The following is a 20,796-nucleotide window of genomic DNA, read 5'->3' as shown; positions in this document are numbered from 1 at the left end:
CGTACGTTTTCCATTGAGAACACTAATATTGTTTTAATGTTGTGTCATGTTTGACATTAAATTAGTAACTTCGCTCGTGAAATTACGTCAAATATACAGATCAAATCCGAAACAAATTTAATGTACATTCGGTATACCGAAGCCCATCTATAGGAGCTAGGCGTGCTCCAGGAAGATATTCCACATCACCAGAGTTATGAAAACAATTACTTAGCGCGTCACCCATATCCATCTATGCAGTTCAAACTTGGAATATAATACAATATCTTATACGGACACCAAAATCGTTCTCCTATCACCTCTCTCTAGGTCTTATCTCTTTACTCTCGGTTATGATGCTTGTTTCTATAACCTCTATTACCAAGGGCATCTTTTTTGATCTTCTATTCGCTTGGTTTATTGCAGTCATATCATTTCACCCTTGGTTCTTGCAGTATTATTTTTATTCTCATGTTTTCTCGGGTGCTGTTCTTGTTATAGATCAGATGGGACATAATGCCGGTCGCAAACCATTCACAGACATCTCTAGCAATATCATTAGAGGTAAAGGTCAATACACAAACTAACCATACATCGTCGAAACGTAGTAAGTAGGGAACACTAATACACTAACTTACATTATAGGTGATCAAAATGAATTGCTCGCACCAATGGTCGATGCTAAGGATCGTAAGAGGAAAAGGGATAGGGAAAGATATGCAGTGATGTCCGTTGAACAAAAAAACGAGAAGAATAGGAAGCGTCGTGAAGCACGTCAACAAAACAAGGGACACAATGTGATGCCCAATGTGTCAGGAGGTGATGAAAAATGTCCAATTTTAATTAATAAATCTGCGCATAAACCTACAATTGGAAAGTAATTGTGTTCATATTTTATAGGTGACCAAAATGAACAGCTTAGGTTGTATAATCAGACACCAAGGCGGAAAGAGGGAAAGTTAGAGTACATAAGAAAACGTAGAGCACTGCAAGCTAGCACTTTGAATCAGGGGTCCATCGCCATGGAGGTCCCAACATATACCTCTGAGGTTGTACACCCTACAGCAGATGTATCGGAACCTGATTCATCCTCTGATAACGCATGCGACTGGGTTATCCCTGAATACACCAGTACACCGTTCATGCCAGCTTCAACACAAAATGGGGATGTCGGTTCACCCGATATGTCTACTGGGCCACTAAGACATAAAAATCATGTTCTGCCTGGTGAAAGACAAGCTATCTTAGCCCGTCAAAACAAGAAATTTGAAGCAAACATTGCACGTAACGTGGCTACTTTGACTGAGGATACTATCAGTGACGTCGGACAAATGGATGATTCGACACAACCCGGTTCAACTATAGAGATCAACAACACTGGTAATTATACTAACCGGTTTTAAATGGATCTTGCACGACGACGATAAAATGTAGTCCGACTAAACGTGTGTTGCCATCAGTACAATATAGGAATACACGCCAAAGTGCGATCGTGGCAACAAATGGGAGTGCAAACATGGTCGAACAAAGAAGTGGGTTGGAGCAAAGCCAGTCGATCCCAAGGTTCATTTCCAATGGTAATTGTTAAAAATCATTATTGAGGTTATATATTTTCTCAACCCTGAATGCCCTGTCTTTTACTTGGATTGTATTTTCACGATCCAGTTGATGACGATGATGAGGGTGTCATATTCGGAGAGGATAATGATGAGAACGAGGGATATCTATTCGCTGGTAAATGTACTAATGTCAATTTCTATTACAATACCAATGTGTATCTAAAGTCAAATGTCTTAATAGTTCTTTTCCAAAAAAATATCAAATGAGGACACTAACGAGGACTTCGAGATAGGTGGTACTCAAGATCAATCTGTTGTCACTGATGTGCCTGACCCGTACGACAAGGTCTACAGTAACATCCCTGAAGAAACACATATGCTGAAGCATGTTCCCGACTGTGGTTATTGCACTGCGAAGAAGTTTGAGTATGAGCCGCCTGGGTTTTGCTGTCGAGGTGGGAAGGTTGAGCTAGCCCCACTAGAGACCCCTCCCCAGCTCAGGAGGTTGTGGGATAGTGCAGACTCTAATGCTAGGCACTTTCGTGATAACATCTGGTTTTTTAATGGCCATTTTTCTTTCACTTCCCTGTACTGTTGCCTCGACAGTATGACAACTAATATGAGGGATTCTGGTATATACACATTCCGTGCACAAGGCATGATGTACCATAATATCAAGTCATTCGGTAGTGAATGTGGGGCAGAGCATAAACACCTGGAGCTTTACTTTTACGATGATGATCCCAGTCTCGAGCATCGATACCGTAAGTGTCGTGAAGATCAGATTCAGAAAGACCAAGAGGTTATTAAACAAATAGTTGGCATACTTCGTGGAAATCCGTACTCTGAGCACCTTAGGAGCATGGGTCATGTTGAGAACCTTGCTGACTATCACATCGCATTGAACCTTGACTAGACGTTGAACCAGAAGACATATAACACACCTCTCACTTCAGAGGTGGCCGCTGTCTGGATCGAGGGGAGCGAACGGCGAGGCCAGTTCAGCAAGAGTGTTATGCTACATGGGAAGGATAGGTCAAGCCATGGCATCCGCTCATACCATGGATGCTACGATGCGCTATCATATCCATTGTTCTTCCCTAGAGGTGAACTTGGATGGCATGCAAATATCCCAAAGGTTGGTGTATCCATGGACGAAGTGGATGCATACCGGGCGACGCATAGGGCAAGTAATGCAAATGATGAAGATGCGGGTTAGTTGTTTCTTTGTAATTTCTAAGTTGTTCATATTATTAAATATGTTTTCGGCATCACTCAATAATCGATTCTTGCGTATGCAGAACCTCCTACCCATCTATGTGTGTCCGTGCGTGATTACTACTGCTACAAATTTCAGATACGTCGAGGGGTATTCAATCCAATACTTCATGGTAAACGACTTTTCCAGCAGTTTGCGGTCGACACATACATTAAGATTGAGAGCTCTCATTTAGATTTCATACGTAAGAACCAGGATCGATTAAGGGCAGACCTATACCAGGGCTTGGTGGATAGCATGTTAGATGGAGATGTTAGAGGAAAGAAGGTTGGAAAGCGAACTGTGTTGTCACCATCGTTTATTGGCGGTCCTCGTGGCATGAGACGTCCATATATGGATGTTATGGCTCTGGTGCGGAAGTTTGGTAAACCAGACATCTTTCTTACCATGACATGTAACCCTAACTGGGATGAGATAAGGAGAGAGCTTCTACCTGGACAGACACCGCAAGATCGTCCGGATCTTGTAGTGCGTGTCTTTCATGCGAAACTACAGGAGCTAAAACATAGGTTGACTAAACAGGATATTCTCGGTAAAGTCCGAGCCTACGTCTACGTCGTGGAATTTCAGAAACGAGGGTTGCCACATGCCCATTTTATACTCATCATGCAAAGGAAGTACAAGCTCACGTGCTCTGAACAATATGACCTTTTGATCTCAGCTGAGATCCCGTCCAACAGGTACCCTGAACTACGAAAGATGGTTATCAAGCATATGATGCATGGCCCGTGCGGGTCGCTAAACCCTAATTGCCCGTGCACTAAGGGTCGTGCATCGTGCAAGAATCAATACCCCCGGCATTTCCGTGAGGCAACCATGCAAGGGAAGGATTCATATCCTAATTACAGACGTCGTGACGATGGGTGCAAGGAAAAGGTTCGAGGATGTGAATTGGACAATAGATGGGTTGTCCCTTACAACCCTTACCTCCTTCGGCTCTTCAACTGTCACATCAATGTTGAGGCGTGTGGGAGCATCAAGGCTGTTAAGTACCTGTTCAAGTACATATACAAAGGTCATGATCGTGCGTCTGTTGTTATGAGAGATGCGAGTAAGGAAAATGGTGATGTAGATGAGATCCAGCAGTATAGAGATGCAAGGTGGGTGACTCCTCCGGAAGCCTTATGGAGGATATATGGATTTGAGCTTAGCCAGAACTCTCCATCTGTGATGCAGCTGCAACTCCATCTTCCAAACATGCACATGGTGACGTTTCACGAGCAACAAATGGTCGAGCGAGTCGTCAACCGTCCAGGTGCTGATAGGTCAATGATTACAGCATATTTTGAGGCGAATAAGCTATACGAGGAGGCTCGGGGCATCCTGTATCGTGACTTCCCTGAGTGGTACACTTGGCAGCAGGGCAAAGTGTGGCAAAGGAGGAAACGGAATACGGGTGGACAAGTCGGTAGAATCGTCTCTGCTCTACCATCTGAGGGGGAGCGCTTCTATCTTCGGCTCCTCCTAAATCATGTGACTGGTGCTACCTCCTATGTGGATCTAAGGACAGTAGACGGTGACACACTACCATCGTTTCGTGAGGCAGCACAAAGAAGGGGATTACTTGAAGCAGACAACACAATAGATGAGTGTCTCAATGAAGCTGCTCTTTACCAAATGCCATCAGCGCTACGGAGGTTGTTTGCAACGATACTAGTTTTCTGTGAGCCGAATGATGTGGCCGAATTGTGGCAGAGACACCTTGACACAATGTCCGAGGATTATCATCGTATTACTCAGAGCAAAACCCATTTGCAGCAGATGGTCTTGATTGACATTAGAAACATGTTGCAGTCAATGGGTAAAGACATAAAGACATTCCCTCTACCTGCTATCATCGATAGATATGACGATTCACAAGGTATTGATAGAGAGATTTACGAGGAGGAAATTATCGAGGCGACGGCAGAAGATGTTGCTTTGCAAGAAACCCTAAATGAGGAGCAGAAGTCTGCCTATGAAAAGATCTTATCTGTTGTTGACACCAGTAATGGCGGTGTGTTCTTTGTGGATGGGCCTGGTGGTACTGGGAAGACTTATCTGTATAAGACATTGCTTGCGGTGCTACGTAGTCAGGACAAGATTGCAGTTGCAACAGCTACATCTGGGGTTGCGGCTTCCATAATGCCTGGTGGGAGAACTGCCCATTCACGCTTCAAGATACCACTTACTATTGATGATGGTGCTATATGTACCTTCACGAAACAAAGTGGGACATCAAAGTTGCTACAGAAAGCGTCGCTCATTATTTGGGACGAGGCATCAATGGCTAAGAGACAATCAATTGAAGCGTTGGACAACAGCATGCGTGATATCATGGGACGCCCTGATCTGCCTTTTGGTGGGAAGACTATTGTGTTTGGGGGAGATTTCAGACAAGTACTCCCTGTTGTACGTAAAGGGTCAAGGGCTCAGATAGTTGCTGCCTCTCTACGGAGTTCTTACCTATGGGAATCAATGTGCCACCTAAAGCTTGTTCGCAACATGAGAGCAAAGAGCGACCCATGGTTTGCAGAATATTTATTGCGTGTCGGTGGTGGAACTGAGGAAGTGAACAACGATGGTGATGTTCGTCTTCCAGATGAGGTATGTGTGCCATATACCGGTGATGACCGCGACCTTGACAGATTGATAGATGACATTTACCCCAGTCTAAACGAAAACATGTCTAATACAAGCTACATCACTTCAAGAGCAATATTGACTACTCGGAACGACTGGGTGGATATGATAAATATGAGGATGATCGATCGTTTCCAACGGGAGCAGATGATGTACCATAGCTTTGACACCGCAGTGGACGATCCTAATAACTATTATCCATCAGAATTCCTAAACACGTTGACTCCTAATGGACTACCCCCGCACGTTCTGAAGCTCAAAATTGGGTGCCCAATCATGTTGCTTAGGAATATAGACCCTGCTAACGGACTTTGCAACGGTACACGGCTAGTGGTACGTGGTTTCCAAAAAAATAGTATCGATGCTGAAATTGTCCTTGGTCAGCATGCTGGAATACGGGTTTTCTTGCCTCGTATACCCCTGTGCCCTTCTGATGACGAGATGTTCCCTTTCCATTTTAAAAGGAAGCAGTTTCCGGTAAGACTAAGTTTCGCCATGACTGTTAACAAGTCTCAGGGACAGACGATTCCTAATGTTGCTGTGTACTTGCCCGGACCAGTATTCTCTCATGGCCAGCTATATGTTGCTCTCTCAAGGGCCACAACTCGATTGAATGTGAAGGTACTTGTAATTCCAGTCACTGATGATAAAATGAAGAAGGGGGTGGAAAAGAAGTCAACAATAAATGGCGTAGCATACACAAAGAATATTGTCTATAAGGAGGTCCTTACACCGTAGCTAGACTGTGAATTTATTTCTGTTGGTATAATGTCTGTGAACTTGGCCAACACTGTATGTGAACACTATATGCGGATGTTTCGTGTTGTGGATAATTTGAGGTTGAATGCAGCTTCATATTTTATTGGGGTCAAAAATTGTACAACCAGTCTCAGATTTTATTTATATTTATTGAAGTTAATAACTGCAGTGCAGTATGTTAGTCTCTGGAGAATAATGTTACGTAAATCTGCATTCAAATGATTGACTGTAGACTGTCGCCGCCTCCCCTCTACAATATGTTTATATCATTTTATTTGCAATATTAATTGTTCATTGTTATGTTATCACTAATGCATGTAAAATTGTTTAGCTGGTTATAGTACAAACATTTGAATCATGTATCAAATAATACATAGTAACAATGATTATAGGTTTTTGTCTCCCGTTGATGGAATCTAAAGAGGAAATTGTTGCACTTACACGATTCCAAAGAGATAATACATTATCTATAGATGAATCTCTACTAATGTCCTTGTCTCATAACAAGCCAAAAAAATCGGTGACTACTACAATAGTTCCGAAAGGTATGATAACTTCCATACTACCGTATGGATCAATTTGTATTGTTTTTATTGCAAGTGATTTATGTTTGATCTCATGACTGTTTTGTTCATAGATTATATTTGCACGCAGGGTGATCTTGCACTCATCGATTGGATTAAAGAAACCCCTTGTGAACCAAGGGTAGAAGTCGTGCTTATTGATGATGCCTTTGTGGAAAGGAAGTGGATGGAATGCCTATTTCAACCGGACGCATATCTAGGTGATGAGGTAATTCATGATAACTCAACTAGCTAGGAGCACCACACTTCTAAGATACTCACCCTGGTATTTTAAACCATAACTTACATACTTGCAGGTGATAGACTGTTACATAAATTTAATAAAAGCTCAAGAGCATCTAAAATGTCGATCTGGAGGTCGTGTACACATAGAAAATGCTTTTCAGTTCAACTTTCTAAAGCGAGACGATGATGTTGAAACTAAAACAGATGAGTTATATCCAAGTAAAGACATGGCACAAATATCTAGCGCTGAAAGAAGGGTTTTACTTTATCTAGACCATGACATGGTAAATACAATATTGCAATCTACACGGTTAGTGTTTACATGTATTATTATGCAATATTTATAATTGACTTGTAGGTGTTTATTCCAATAAATATCCGAGAAATGCACTGGTATCTTGCCATGATCAATGCACGAAATATGGAGATACAAGTGCTCGACTCACTTGGTACATCATCCGGTCGCAATGACCTCATTGACACTGTGAGTTTATACAAACTCAACAATTACTAATCCCTTATTAACTTAAAATCTCAACTTCTAATTCTATGTTTTTATAATAATATAAAGATAAAAGGACTCCAAAGACAAATTGATATGGTATCTCAGCGTAAGGAGTTAAAAGATCACAGGTGGCCAGACCTTCGAGTTGCTTCTTGGCCACTTAGAGAAATAGAAATGGAATATGCAAAGCAAACAGATAGGTACACCATACATTCTTATGTGTTGCTATTAATATTCATTGCTGTTAATCTTGACATTTTATCATCTGGTTGATGTAGCTCCTCGTGTGGCCTCTTTCTACTAAACTATATCGAATACTGGACAGGGGATGAACTATCTGATAATTTTACCCAGGTATATTATTACTACTATGAACAGATTTTCTTGTTGGCAGTTTGCACTTTCTGATGGGTCTCTTTTTTAACAATAAATTACATGTGGCTATAACATGAATATCTGTTTGCTGTCTTCTGTTATTATGTCAAACCAATTGATACATATAATTGCTAAATAAATTGTTTCTTATTTGCAGGACGACATGTCACACTTTAGGAAAAAATTGGCTGCTATATTGCTATCTTCAGATATAAACAAGAGAAAGGAGTGTCCGTTATACAAGTATGACAAAGAAGTCGATGCTGGATGCTCCTCTGATGTTCAGATATTAGATAGTCCCACAAATCCTAAGAAGAGGAAACTACTTTGTGTATCTGAAGAAAACGAAGTATTGATGGAAGATGATGATGGCCCCATCACTCAAGCAGACTTAGAAAGGTGGTTTGTTCATGATTGGGATAAAAAAAACTCCTATAAAAATCCCGACCGATGAGTGCACTAATGAATTTTTACTGAGTGGCCTTTCCACAAAGGACATGCCAGTGACCAAAGCTGATTTAATAAATGTTCTATGTGATTACATCATGACAATCCAAGATGATACGACATTAGAGTAAGTGCTCATTGTTTTATCTATTTTATATGTACCAATTACGTAGAGTTTTGATATATACTTTTGTCATGTTGCATTACAGGATGACATGGGTGCGAAGTTTCAACCCTTTTAAGATAGAAATATCTGTCAAAGACCTGCAAAACATATTAAGGGTAAATCTAGATATGACTCTAAAATGTTTTGACATGGCTGTTCGATTGTTGGCCATTAAAGAGTCACATATGTCGAAAGATGAAATGATAAAGGATAAAAAAACATTATATGGACATGCGATTCTGGGTAAGTTTGTTTCCAATCAATAATGTAGTAATATATTGTATCTATACATATAATCCTCATGTGGACATGTATATATATTTATCTAGAGAATGGTTGGTTTTGGTAAACTTCCAAAGTACCATCAGGATCCTACAGCAGAAGAGTTAGCTAACACACTCGACTGTTGGCCTTCATTGAACTATTATATCACTGGTTGTAAATATGTAAGTATGTGTTCATTTCGAATGTATTTATAAAATACATTTCGTTGCAATCCTAATGACTGATATTTTGTAGGTTCTTATGCCATGGAAATTCAACGGATGCTACGCACTTTTCATAATCGATCATGGTAAAAAGCACGTAACCTTTATAGACTTTACACCCACTCAAGATTGGTGTAAACACATGCCATACAAGAGGTTTGCAGAAGCAATTATCATGGCCTCCAAGAAATATAAGATTGCCTACAATAAGAAACGTTCTGGATGGGCAGATGATATTTTTAAGTGGGAACATACAATTCGGTCTGGTCTTCCGTTGGACTTAAAAGGGTATTTTCTCAATACTATGATCTCAACAGTTTAATTTTTTTCTATGATAACCATTGTATATAATATAGTTGACAAAACATTATTCCGTAGGGTTAATACAAGCTACTTCGTTCTACAAGCTATGGTCATGTGGGGGAGTGGTAGACGAATGGAATTTAATAGGGTGAGTGGAGTATCATGTTCAAACATACATTTCAGTTACATAATATAAATTTGACGTTTTGTTCTCTTATGTCTTTGTGTGTAGGATGCAAAGATTCTTCGAAGGAACTTTGTAATTGATCTATTAAGTTACGAGGAGAATTCATGCCGCTACGCTATCCCTCTAAACATACAACAACGACTAATCAGTATCGCTAAAAAAGATTAGATTAATGTACGGTTGTCGACATATTTGACTATTATTAGAAATTGTAAGACAAGTTGATTCGTGCAATACCGATGGTGCATCAACAATAGGCGTGTAGAACTACATATTTTCCATGTCTTTTTTTCTCGTGTATTATTTGTCAAGTCCGAAGAACATCTGTCATGATATACACTTTCTTGTGCAGGCCACTTTTTTGTGTGCTTGCAATTGCAACTCTATTGCTTTTTCGTCCTGTGGAGAGGTTAGTCCACCTAATGTTTTCAGGTCCCAGTGAATGCATAGGATGTGAGTTTGTTTTCTTTCCTAAATATTATAACACATTTGTAACCTTTTTCTATAATATTATAACACATTTGTATATGAGTTATCGTGATGTTTTATCTTCCCGTTGCAACGCACGGGCATCCACCTAGTTATTTTATACGTCCGTTTACATGGCATGCTAGAGCTGGCCTCAGTCCATCATAAGGGGTGTGTTTGGTTTCTAAGAACTAATTTTTAGTCTCTCTCTTATTCTATTTTAGTTCCTATATTACCGAATACAGAAATTAGTTTCTGTATTTAACAATTTAGAAACTAAAATATAATAAAATGAAGCAACTAAAAAATAGTTTATAGAAATCAAATACCCCCTAAAAATGTGATTTACATGAGGCGGACTGACATGTCTTCAGGATCTTAGGCTATCCTAGTTTACCATCTTAAAACGGCAGTGTCATTACCGGAATATCGGGTCTACACTTTTATGACGATTTAACTCACACATGAACCTACATTTCCATAGAATGTCTCAGTTGTATCTGTATTTTTTTTTCTGTTCTAAAAACACATATAACATGTTCCCAAGATTTCTTATTAAAGATAGTCCATGTAGAATTCAGAGCTCAGTAAAGCCCACAATTTCTCGTGATCAAAAGCAGGGGAATTAGACAACGTATATATTTTATAAAGGTAATCCCCATAACAAATTCTATCATAACACGGACATCTAAATTATTTTTCACTAACTATGCATGTCCTCTTTTACTGATAGCCATACCATGTCACTAATAACTTTATACAATCTAACATCATCTTCACTTGTTTCTTCAAAATTCTTCTTAGTCGCCACATTTGCATCGATGTTCACCATTTCATATAACTCATGTGACGATCGGAGCGGGCAGAGACAGTTGTCCCCGACTCCTCGTTTGGTGGGGGGAGAGGTTGGACTCTGGAGGGCCTCCAAGAACGGATGGAGAAACTTCACCAAACGCTCATTAGAGGGAGTTTTTTTTGGACTGCTTCACTTTATTCTGATGCTTTGCTCTATGTTTTAGCCAAACGAATTTAACTCTACGCAACTGTGCTTCACGAAAAAAGTGAACTTATTAGAGCACCAAAAGAGATGCTCCACAAACTCTTTTTTTTTAAGCTGTTCCGCACTAAAGTCTGTGGAGCAGTTCTAAAGAGTCCATACTCTGTGCTAAAAACAAATTTATTTAGATTTCTATACAAATGAAACTCTTTTTAAGTATAACCATATTTATCACATTTGCATATTTAAATAACTTTATTATAAAAATATATTTGATAATAATTTGTATATGAAAATGATAGTGCATCCGGACGGAGGAGGTCGCATCGTGATCATTTTTCAACGAGCGATGGATGGCCATGGCGCCATGCTCTACTCCTACAGGCTAAGCCCACCACGCTGATAAGCCAACAAAGCTAGCTGCTCCCCATTCCCCAATATGGCCGCCGCCGCTGCCGCCAAGCACGTGGTGCTCTTCCCGTTCCCCGGTCAGGGCCACCTCTCCGCGTTCATGTCTCTCGCCGGCCTCCTACACAGTGCTCTCCCCGACGCCGCTATCACCTTCGTCTCCACCCCGCGCAACGTTGCTTCGCTCCAGACTTCCGCGTGGTCCAACGCGCCGTTCCTCGGCTTCCACGCGCTGCCCTTCACCCCGGCGGATCACGGCCTGCCTCCGGACTGCGAGTCGTCCGACGCCGTACAGCCCGGCGCCATCGCGTTCCTCCTCGTGGCGTTCGAGTCGCTCGAGGCCGCGTTCGACGACTACCTCAACACCGCCATCTCCGCCGCCGCCGGCGGTGGCCACGACGTCTGCGTCGTCTCCGACCCGTTCACGGCGTGGACGGTGACCGCGGCCCGGCGCCGCGGCTGCGCGCACGCCTTCTTCGCCTCCTGCGGCGCGTACGGCAGCGCCGTCGTGCACTCGCTCTGGAGCCACCTGCCCGTCCGCCCCGACCCGGCTACCGGCCGCGTCCACCTGCCCGAGTACCCCGAGGTCGTAATCCACCGCTCGCAGCTCTCCAAGAACGCGTCCGCCCCGCCCGCCGTCAGCAACTGCGCCGCGGGATTCTACGGCCGGCAGATCCCTCTCGGCTACGAGACGGGTGCGGTGCTCGTGAACACCGTGGAGGAGTTCGAGCCCACCGGTCTCGACATGCTGCGGCGCACCCTCAAGATCCCGGTCTGGCCCATCGGCCCTCTCGTGCGCGCCGCCAACCTACCAGTCTCGCCGGAGGCCGAGGCCGCCGTCGCGAGCTTCCTGGACTGCCACCCGCCGTCGTCGGTGCTGTACATTTCATTCGGCTCTCAGAACTCCATACGAGCAGAGCACATGGCGGAGCTGGCATTGGCGTTAGAGTCAACCGGCCGGCCGTTCGTCTGGGCTGTCAGGCCGCCGGACGGACACGACGTCAAGGGCGAGTTCCGGGCCGACCAGTGGCTGCCGGACGGGTTCGAGGAGAGGGCGCGCACGAGCAACAGAGGGCTGCTGGTACGCGGGTGGGCACCGCAGGTGAGGATCCTGGCGCACGCGTCGACGGGCGCCTTCCTGAGCCACTGCGGGTGGAACTCAGTGCTGGAGAGCGTGACGCACGGCGTGCCAATCATCGGCTGGCCGCTCGCCGGCGAGCAGTTCTACAATGCCAAGATGCTTAAAGAGGAGTGGGGAGTGTGCGTGGAAGTGGCGAGGGGGAACATGGAGGATACTATGGTAAACAGGGCTGCGGTTGCCGACGTGGTGGAGACGGTGATGGGCCAGACGGCGAAGGCTGCAGAGATGCGGCGGCGCGTGTGGGAGATCAAGGAGGTGGTGGAAGGGTCCTGGAACGACGGAGGCGGGTCATCGAGGAAGGCGATGGAGGATTTCTTGCGGGCGATGAATCTCCGGTGAAGTGAAGAACTTCGTGTGCTGCTCCGTCTTGACCTGAATCTTGTGCGGCATTGCAAATGATGCTAAGTTAGAGCCCCTTTGGCGGGGCACTGAACAAAGTTTCTGGGCCAAATTTCCAGGTAGTCGTATGTAGGGTATCATGCGTTGATTTGAATGATACCATTATAAATGTTACGTTTTGGAAATACACTATTGTTGGTTTCTATATTTGTAATCATGTCATTACAATTTGTTATGAAATGATCTGTACTATCTTTGTAGTATTGTTGGGGACCTTCGGCATCCGAAGGTCCTCAAAAACAGGATTTAACAGTATTTCTAGAGTATAATGTGTGAACAGGTATCTTCGGATTCAAGTCAGCATCACAATAGACCAGAGTAATACGAAGGTTGATACAGAGCCGAAGGTGTGAGCAGGAAAGCTTCGGCGCGGTAGCAACAAGTGAAACCGACTTAAAGATGAAAATGCTATTTAAACCTCGACAGATTACTATAGAATTATTATCAAGTGTAAAGGGCATGAATGTAATTTTGTATGGGTTGTGTCCCGTGCCTATAAATAGGAGAACAGTACCCCCGTACTGTTCAGGCTGACTTGGCATTCGCTTTTTGCGTCACGCTTGTACTATCATCTCCTTCCAGCTGAAGGTACATTTGTAATTCAAAGATGTTTATGTCTATGTCTGATGGTAATATATAATTATTTATGTTATCTCTTATATTCTCTACATTTTATCCTTCGTCACTGTATAATAAATTTATGAAGACACGCTCTTCATTACCTTCGTCCGAAAATCATTATATCCTAAGGGAAATAATGCTTCGAAGGACGAAGGACTTTAGCGATTAACATTTTTTATGTTGTCTTGTTCTTGACTCCTAGCATTTGAGAACAAGTCCCCAACATTGGCGCCCACCTCCGGTGAACTCACTTCCACTCTGAGTTTTTTGAACACCTTCGGCGATCATAAACCTTCGTTATGGCGCCGAAGAAGGCTTCAGCGACTGGGGCTGCAGCTCTGCAACCACTGGACCACAATCAGGAGACAGTCTCCCTGCGGGAGGCCCGAAGCCAGAAAAGGAAGGTTGTAAGCCCGACACCACCAGAGGACGAGATAGATCAAGAAATCAGAGATATGGAGATGCTTCATCAACAAGTACAGAGGAAGAAAGAAAAGATGGCCAGGCTAGCTGAACTGCAGAGGCAGATAGACGAAGCCTCTGAAGAAGTTCGTCATCTTGCCCAGGATGAGCAGTACCGAAGGCCTCAACACCAAGATCTTCATCAGGAGGGTTTTCCCAACGAAGATGACTGGTATGACAATTTCCATCGTGGGAATTTCGTTTTTGATGATGCTTCTCCTCTGTCCGCTGAGCTGCAGGCTACACCTTGGCCTCCGTCCTACAAGCCGCCCCAGCTTCCCGTATTCGATGGCCACTCAGACCCGAAGCAGTTTTTGATGAGCTACGAAACAACAGTATCTTCGTATGGTGGCAATGCTTCAGTCATGGCCAAATCTTTCGTTATGGCTGTCAGGAGTGTTGCTCAAACCTGGTATTCCTCCCTTCGACCAGGAACGATCACTTCATGGCAGAAGCTGAAGGACTTGTTGTTAACTAGCTTCCAAGGATTTCAGACGAAGCCGGTCACTACTCAGGCTCTGTTCCAGTGCACCCAAGATCACGAAGAATACCTTCAGGCGTATGTCCGAAGGTTCTTGCGTTTGAGGGCACAGGCACCAACGGTGCCCAATGAAATTGTCATTGAGGCCATGATCAAGGGACTTCGACCAGGACCGTCAGCTCAGTACTTCGCTCGGAAGCCTCCTCAAACTTTGGAGAAGCTGCTCCAGAAGATGGACGAGTACATTCGGGCCGATAATGATTTTCGCCAAAGAAGGGAGGAGGCTTTCAGGTTTTCTGAGATGACCAGGGGCTTCGGAGGGAGGTTCTACCCGAGGCACGTGAGATCAATTCATAACTCTACACAAAATGATGATAGAGGAAGCCAACAGCAAAGGTCACAATGTTCCTCACAGGCTTCGGGGCAACAGCAAAGCTCCTTCCGACCACCAGCTCCAAGAGGCAGAGGCGCCAGGGGCTTTGGAGGAAGATTTGGCGATCAACCAAGAAGAATCTTTTGCTTATTCTGCGGTGAGAACAAAGGCCATACTACCAGGATGTGCCATGTTACTATTCAGAAGCAAAAGGAAATAGCTGAAGCAGCAGCACAACAAGCTCAGCCGAAGCAGGTCATGCATACAGCTTCGTATCATTCGCCCTACATCCCAGAATATGTGGGCAATCATCCTGCAGTTTCTGTTGCTTCGGCGAGTCAGCCTCAAGCTTCCTGGCAACAGCCTCCGCCTCCACCTCCGTTGCAACAAGGCCAGCAGCCAGAAGGGAGCCAGTATGCTCCACACCAGAGGGACTTCAGAGAGCAGTCCGAAGCTCGTACAGTCAATAGCACTGTGCCAGAGTCAAAGCACATCTATTGAAAAATATCCTACCTTAATAGCAATCTTTTTCATTCAGTTTTATTTTCTGTAACAAAGGACATTGTTTAGGTTTCATGTAATTAGTTTCGTTGATTCCTACAAGGAAAATATATTTTCTTCACAGGCTTATATTGATTAAAGTTCAAAGACTTGTGATAACAAAGAGGACCTTCGAACTATCGAAAATTCTTCGAAGCAACAAAAAGTCGTTCTAAGGAACGCAGAGTAAGTTTGCCGAAGTCACAAAAAAGTCGTTCCAAAGGGAGCGCAGTGTAAGTTTTCTGCTCCAAAGTCGTTCCAAAGGGAATGCAGAGCATACAGCGAAAAGTCAACGCTGATACCGCCTAAGTAAAAGGCGAAGCGCGAAAAGTCAACGCGAATACCGCTGAAAGTAAAAGGCGAAGAAGCTCCTAAGGGAGGCTTACAGCGAAAAATAAACGCTGATTCCGCTGAAGTAAAAGACGAAGAAGCTCCTAAGGGAGGCTTATAAAAGATTGTGTTTTATTGCAGGGATGTGTATGTATCTTCGGAATAGACATCATCTCACATAACATAACATCATCGCATCATTTCGCATAGCATAAGCATCATACATCATTTTGCACATGGCACAAGAGGTGGACACATTATCAATCTACGGAAGAACGCTTTGAAAAAAGGGAGAAATCATAGTCACAAAAAGATACATCATTGATCTTCGGAAGGGTAGCTTCGGAAAATATTTTCACGAAGCCTGGATATTATTCATCAGAACATTGGATATTGTTGTGACAAAGAAAAATTCTTCTTCACGAAGCATGAAAAGAAGGGAAGGTGTTTTTTCGTCAAAGACTCAAAAGCGGTACGTGTAAAGTTTCATGCATCGTAAAGAATTGACTAACAAAAATAGGTATATTACATTTGCGGTTACAAAATGTTAAAGTATATTACATTTCAGAAGTTTTCACAAAAATACTTAATCTTCTCTCAAAACGACTTCTGCAGCCTCGTTCAGGAGCCGATTGACGACTTCGTCCATAATATCTTCAGCCATCTTTTTAATTTCGTCGTCTCCTTTCGGCTGAGGGCCCGAAGACGTTTTAGCAGGATCTGAAGTAAGACAGGATACGGCTACATTGCTATTACGAATCGCAAACAAATCTTAAAGCCTAAAGATTACAACACAATAAAAACTATTAGTTAATACCTAATTGACCTTCGGCCTCTGCGCTCTTTTCAGCAGCCTCAACTACTTCTTTAGCATCGTGAATGCCCTTTTCACTTCTTCGAATAATTTCTCCGGCCATTTCTCGGCCACCATTATCCCAGATATCGGTAAAAAATTTTCCACCAATTATACTAGCTTCGGCCGAAGGATCTCTTGCATCTTCAAAGGACAAAGCAGCTTCGGACTGTGCTAAAATTTTTACATGTTCGCAGCCCTTCTTCTCTAAGATGGTGGCAATCCCTCTGGCACCAGAGAAGGCACATATATCTCCTCGGCTATTTAAAATTTCTTCGAAGGCCTCAGCTTCGTGGTCGATCCACTCGATGGGACCTTCGGGATTGCCTCTCATAAAGTTTTCTTCGCTTGAGAAGGCGCCAACCCTGGTGAAGCTAGCTTTTAACTTCTTAACACACTCTATAGATTTGTTATAGCATCTCTTTCTGGACGAACGAAACTCTTCAACAGTTATTTCTAGGTGATCGGCCCATTGGTCGCTGAGTTCTCGCTTTGTTTCTTCAAGTATGCGTTCTTCCTTGGCTCTGGCCAGTTGTTTCCGAAGATCTTCAATTTCCCGCTTCTGAGCTTCAGCTTGACCTTTAAAAGCAGCTTCGTCTTCCTTTATTTTATTTATCAATGAGTGCAACATTTTATCTTTTTCGAGACCTTCGTTCCTCAGTTCAATAACTTCGGAACGAAGGTTGCTCAGGGCTATAGAACACCCTTCGTCTTCAGCATTTTTCTGTGCCCTGAGGGCATTGCTAAGTATCAGGCCCTGCAAAGAGAAATATGTGTGCGTCAATAGGTTTAAACAAACGAAAAATTTTGGGCTCAACAAAAAATACAAGGATTTCATTTGTCGCACCTTTAAGCTATTGTAAGCTAGGCTGTCGACCAGATCGTTCTTCGACAGCACCGAGAGCCCGTCTTCTAAAGTTGGGAATCCGAAGCTCCTGCTCATCTCCCGACAGACAGAAATTTCCTTGCTGTCGGGGAGACAATACAAGAAGTCTTCTTCTCCACTGCCATTGAATATTAACGCCCCCTTTGGATATTTCAGTTTTTGGGCGTAGTGCTGGGCCTCTTGCTCTTCTTTTTCTGATAGTTTTTTCCCCGAAGCATGACGAACAATATAATCACGAACTTTGGGGATGCTTCGGGGGCAATGACACCGGTTTCTTCAACAAAAGTTGGCTTTGTTATTTTTTCTGCCTCACTTTCCAAGGATTTTATCTTTGCAGGCTCTGAGGGTCCAACTTCGGATTCAGTCTCTTGCCCGGGAGCTTTAGAACCAGAAATTTCAGTTGTTGTTTCAGAAATGACAGCAACCCTCTTCGGAGGTGTGCTTGAAGATTTGATCGTTTCCAGTACATCTAGCACATTAGCCATTCTCTTTCTTTTCGGAGTCACTGCTGGCACTTTTTGATTTTTTACTGTCTCAATGTTTGCTGCAGGACTCAAAACTTCTGATGTTTTGGATCCCTCAGTTGCTTCTTTTACCTCTTCCATTTTTTCTGTGGACGGCGCTTCGGCCTTTTCTTTCGTTTCTGATAACAAAATCTTTGATTGTTCCAATTCTATCTTTGTTGGCACTTCGGCCGTTTCTGCGACTTCTGGCAGCAAGGTTGGCTCGACTAGTTTTTCAGCTTCGGTGGCCGAAGAAGTTTCTCCGGTAAACTCAGGCACCGAAGCTGGTTCAATATAGCGCGGCCGATGTGTAAGGACCTTTATCTTCTTTCTTTTCGGTTCTGGCTCGCTAGGAGCAGTTGCAGCTTCTTCTTTTGCAGAGGTTGTGTTTTTTCTCTTCTGCCTTCGAATGGGATAGCAATAGTCAGGGTAGACAAACCCGATTGCATCAAATACCCGATTCAGCCTCTTCTTTTTTCGGCCTCCGAAGGCTGCTGACATTGCAGTGTCTTCGGCCTTCGAATAAGCCCCAAGCAATTCATCACTTAAATTTTCAATACTTTTTAACCAGTCATCATCTGGCTCAACGAATTTATCTCCAAATTTAAAAGTGTACTTCAACCTGATAAGTCCACCTTCGTCGGCCTCTTTTACGGTTTCTTGTGGCATTTCCCATTTCTCCGCGAGCGGCCATACTCTGAAGGCAATATGCTCTTGTACTAAGTCTCTCGTTCCAATGAAAGAGCAGACTGCGCCGAAGGCCCTCTGGCATTCTTCGGCAGCTTCATTCATTTCAACCTTCGGCCTCCGAAGGCCGAAGCTTTGCCAGATAGGGCGCATAATTATACCTTTGATATCTTCTCGTATTGTCAGATCATTCTTCACATAAAACCATTCTGTCATCCAGTCGCCGGGCCATCTCTTCCGAAAGGTTGGCACGGGGCAGCTTGACCCGGACCGAGAAACAAAACTGTAGCAGCCAAAATTATTGTGATACTGTTCCTTACCCCAAGGTTTTGTCTCATATGATAATTCGTGTATATTACAGAAGCTTTTTGCATCAGGCTTCAGACCTTGGCTTCTCACGGCCCACACGAAGATATTCAGCTTTATAATTGCCTCGGGGGTAAGTTGATGGAGATAGATTTCGAATATTTTCAGCACCTCCACAACGAAGCTGCTCAAGGGAAATCGCAGTCCAGCTTTCAAAAAGCTTCGGTACACTACGACTTCATTCTCTTCGGGATGTGGGCAAGTTTTTTCCCCTTCGTCCGCCCTCACAATGGACAAATCCCGGAAATACCTTCCTCTCATATTGACAAGATGATTTTCTTTGATAGTTGATTGACCATAAACTGAATGGCTTGGTCGCCAGGGACGATCTTCGGAGTCTTCACCACCACTGTCCACATCATAGCTGTCACTGTCACCAGTATCCTCAGACAAACCTTCCAGAATCTCCTTGGTGATTTTTTCTGTGTTGGTCTTTGACATCGCTATAATAAACCCCAAATTTTTCTCTTCGTCGAGGCTCAGCTTCGTCTCAGCAGCAGTCTTCTTATCTTCGGACATCTTCGGAGATGCTAAAAAACTATTTTCAAAGCCGAAGCTTAAAAACTAAAAGCTTAGCAAATCTTAGTGCACAAGAGCTAAAAATTGAGTGAGTGAGAGCAGTTGGCCAGAGAGCGTATCAAATGAGTTTACGGTATGGCCGTATTTATATGCCAAGTGCGTTGAAAATTGAAAGACCCCGCTTGTCAGTGAATGTTGCTATTCTAGCAAAGGGAAGGTGTTTTTTCGGACCTTCGGCGTAAAGCCTTCGTCCATGTCGCAATCTAAATTTATTATTTTAAACAAATTAATATCGCGAGGGGCTACTGTTGGGGACCTTCGGCATCCGAAGGTCCTCAAAAACAGGATTTAACAGTATTTCTGGAGTATAATGTGTGAACAGATATCTTTGGATTCAAGTCAGCATCACAATAGACCAGAGTAATACGAAGGTTGATACAGAGCCGAAGGTGTGAGCAGGAAAGCTTCGGCGCGGTAGCAACAAGTGAAACCGACTTAAAGATGAAAAGGCTATTTAAACCTCGACAGATTACTATAGAATTATTATCAAGTGTAAAGGGCATGAATGTAATTTTGTATGGGTTGTGTCCCGTGCCTATAAATAGGAGAACAGTACCCCCGTACTGTTCAGGCTGACTTGGCATTCGCTTTTTGCGTCACACTTGTACTATCATCTCCTTCCAGCTGAAGGTACATTTGTAATTCAAAGATGTTTATGTCTATGTCTGATGGTAATATATATTTATGTTATCTCTTATATTCTCTACATTTTATCCTTCGTCACTGTATAATAAATTTATGAAGACACGCTCTTCATTACCTTCGTCCGAAAATCATTATATCCTAAGGGAAATAATGCTTCGAAGGACGAAGGACTTTAGCGATTAACATTTTTTACGTTGCCTTGTTCTTGACTCCTAGCATTTGAGAACAAGTCCCCAACAAGTATCGCATGGGCCTATATTCAGGCGTCTGTATGCATACGCTCTTTTTTCCCTAATAAAAGTATAAAACTATGTAAATTGCTCCTCCTCTCCACTTCACCTACAAGCGGGTTCTACCTGTCATCCCCTGATCTATCCCCGTGCGTCTTCCTCCTCCGATCTCTCACGGTCTCACCGGCACCACTAGCTGCGCTCCACCTCGGCTCCACAGCACGCGCGCCTCCATCGGCAGCACACGCTACGCCCGGTCTCTGGCGCCCGCGCCGCACTCGGCCAACAAGGGCGGCTTGACTGACACGGCACGGCGGCGCTCTGGCCCATGTACCAAATTGGTACAAGC

General features: G+C 43.6%; 1 protein-coding gene across 1 annotated transcript; it reads left to right on the top strand.

Moving 5' to 3' along the window:
* The first annotated feature begins 11,330 nt into the window (after positions 1-11,330).
* On the top strand, positions 11,331-13,157 carry LOC100281691 (UDP-glycosyltransferase/ transferase, transferring glycosyl groups). Its single transcript, NM_001154611.2, has one exon. It carries the CDS (start codon positions 11,383-11,385, stop codon positions 12,829-12,831), a length of 1,449 nt encoding a protein of 482 aa, NP_001148083.1. The 5' UTR covers positions 11,331-11,382; the 3' UTR covers positions 12,832-13,157.
* Positions 13,158-20,796: the final 7,639 nt, after the last annotated feature.

Source organism: Zea mays, chromosome 6, assembly GCF_902167145.1.
Source record: "Zea mays cultivar B73 chromosome 6, Zm-B73-REFERENCE-NAM-5.0, whole genome shotgun sequence".
NCBI classification, from domain to species: Eukaryota; Viridiplantae; Streptophyta; class Magnoliopsida; order Poales; family Poaceae; genus Zea; species Zea mays.
This window is presented reverse-complemented; position numbering and strand designations above follow the sequence as displayed.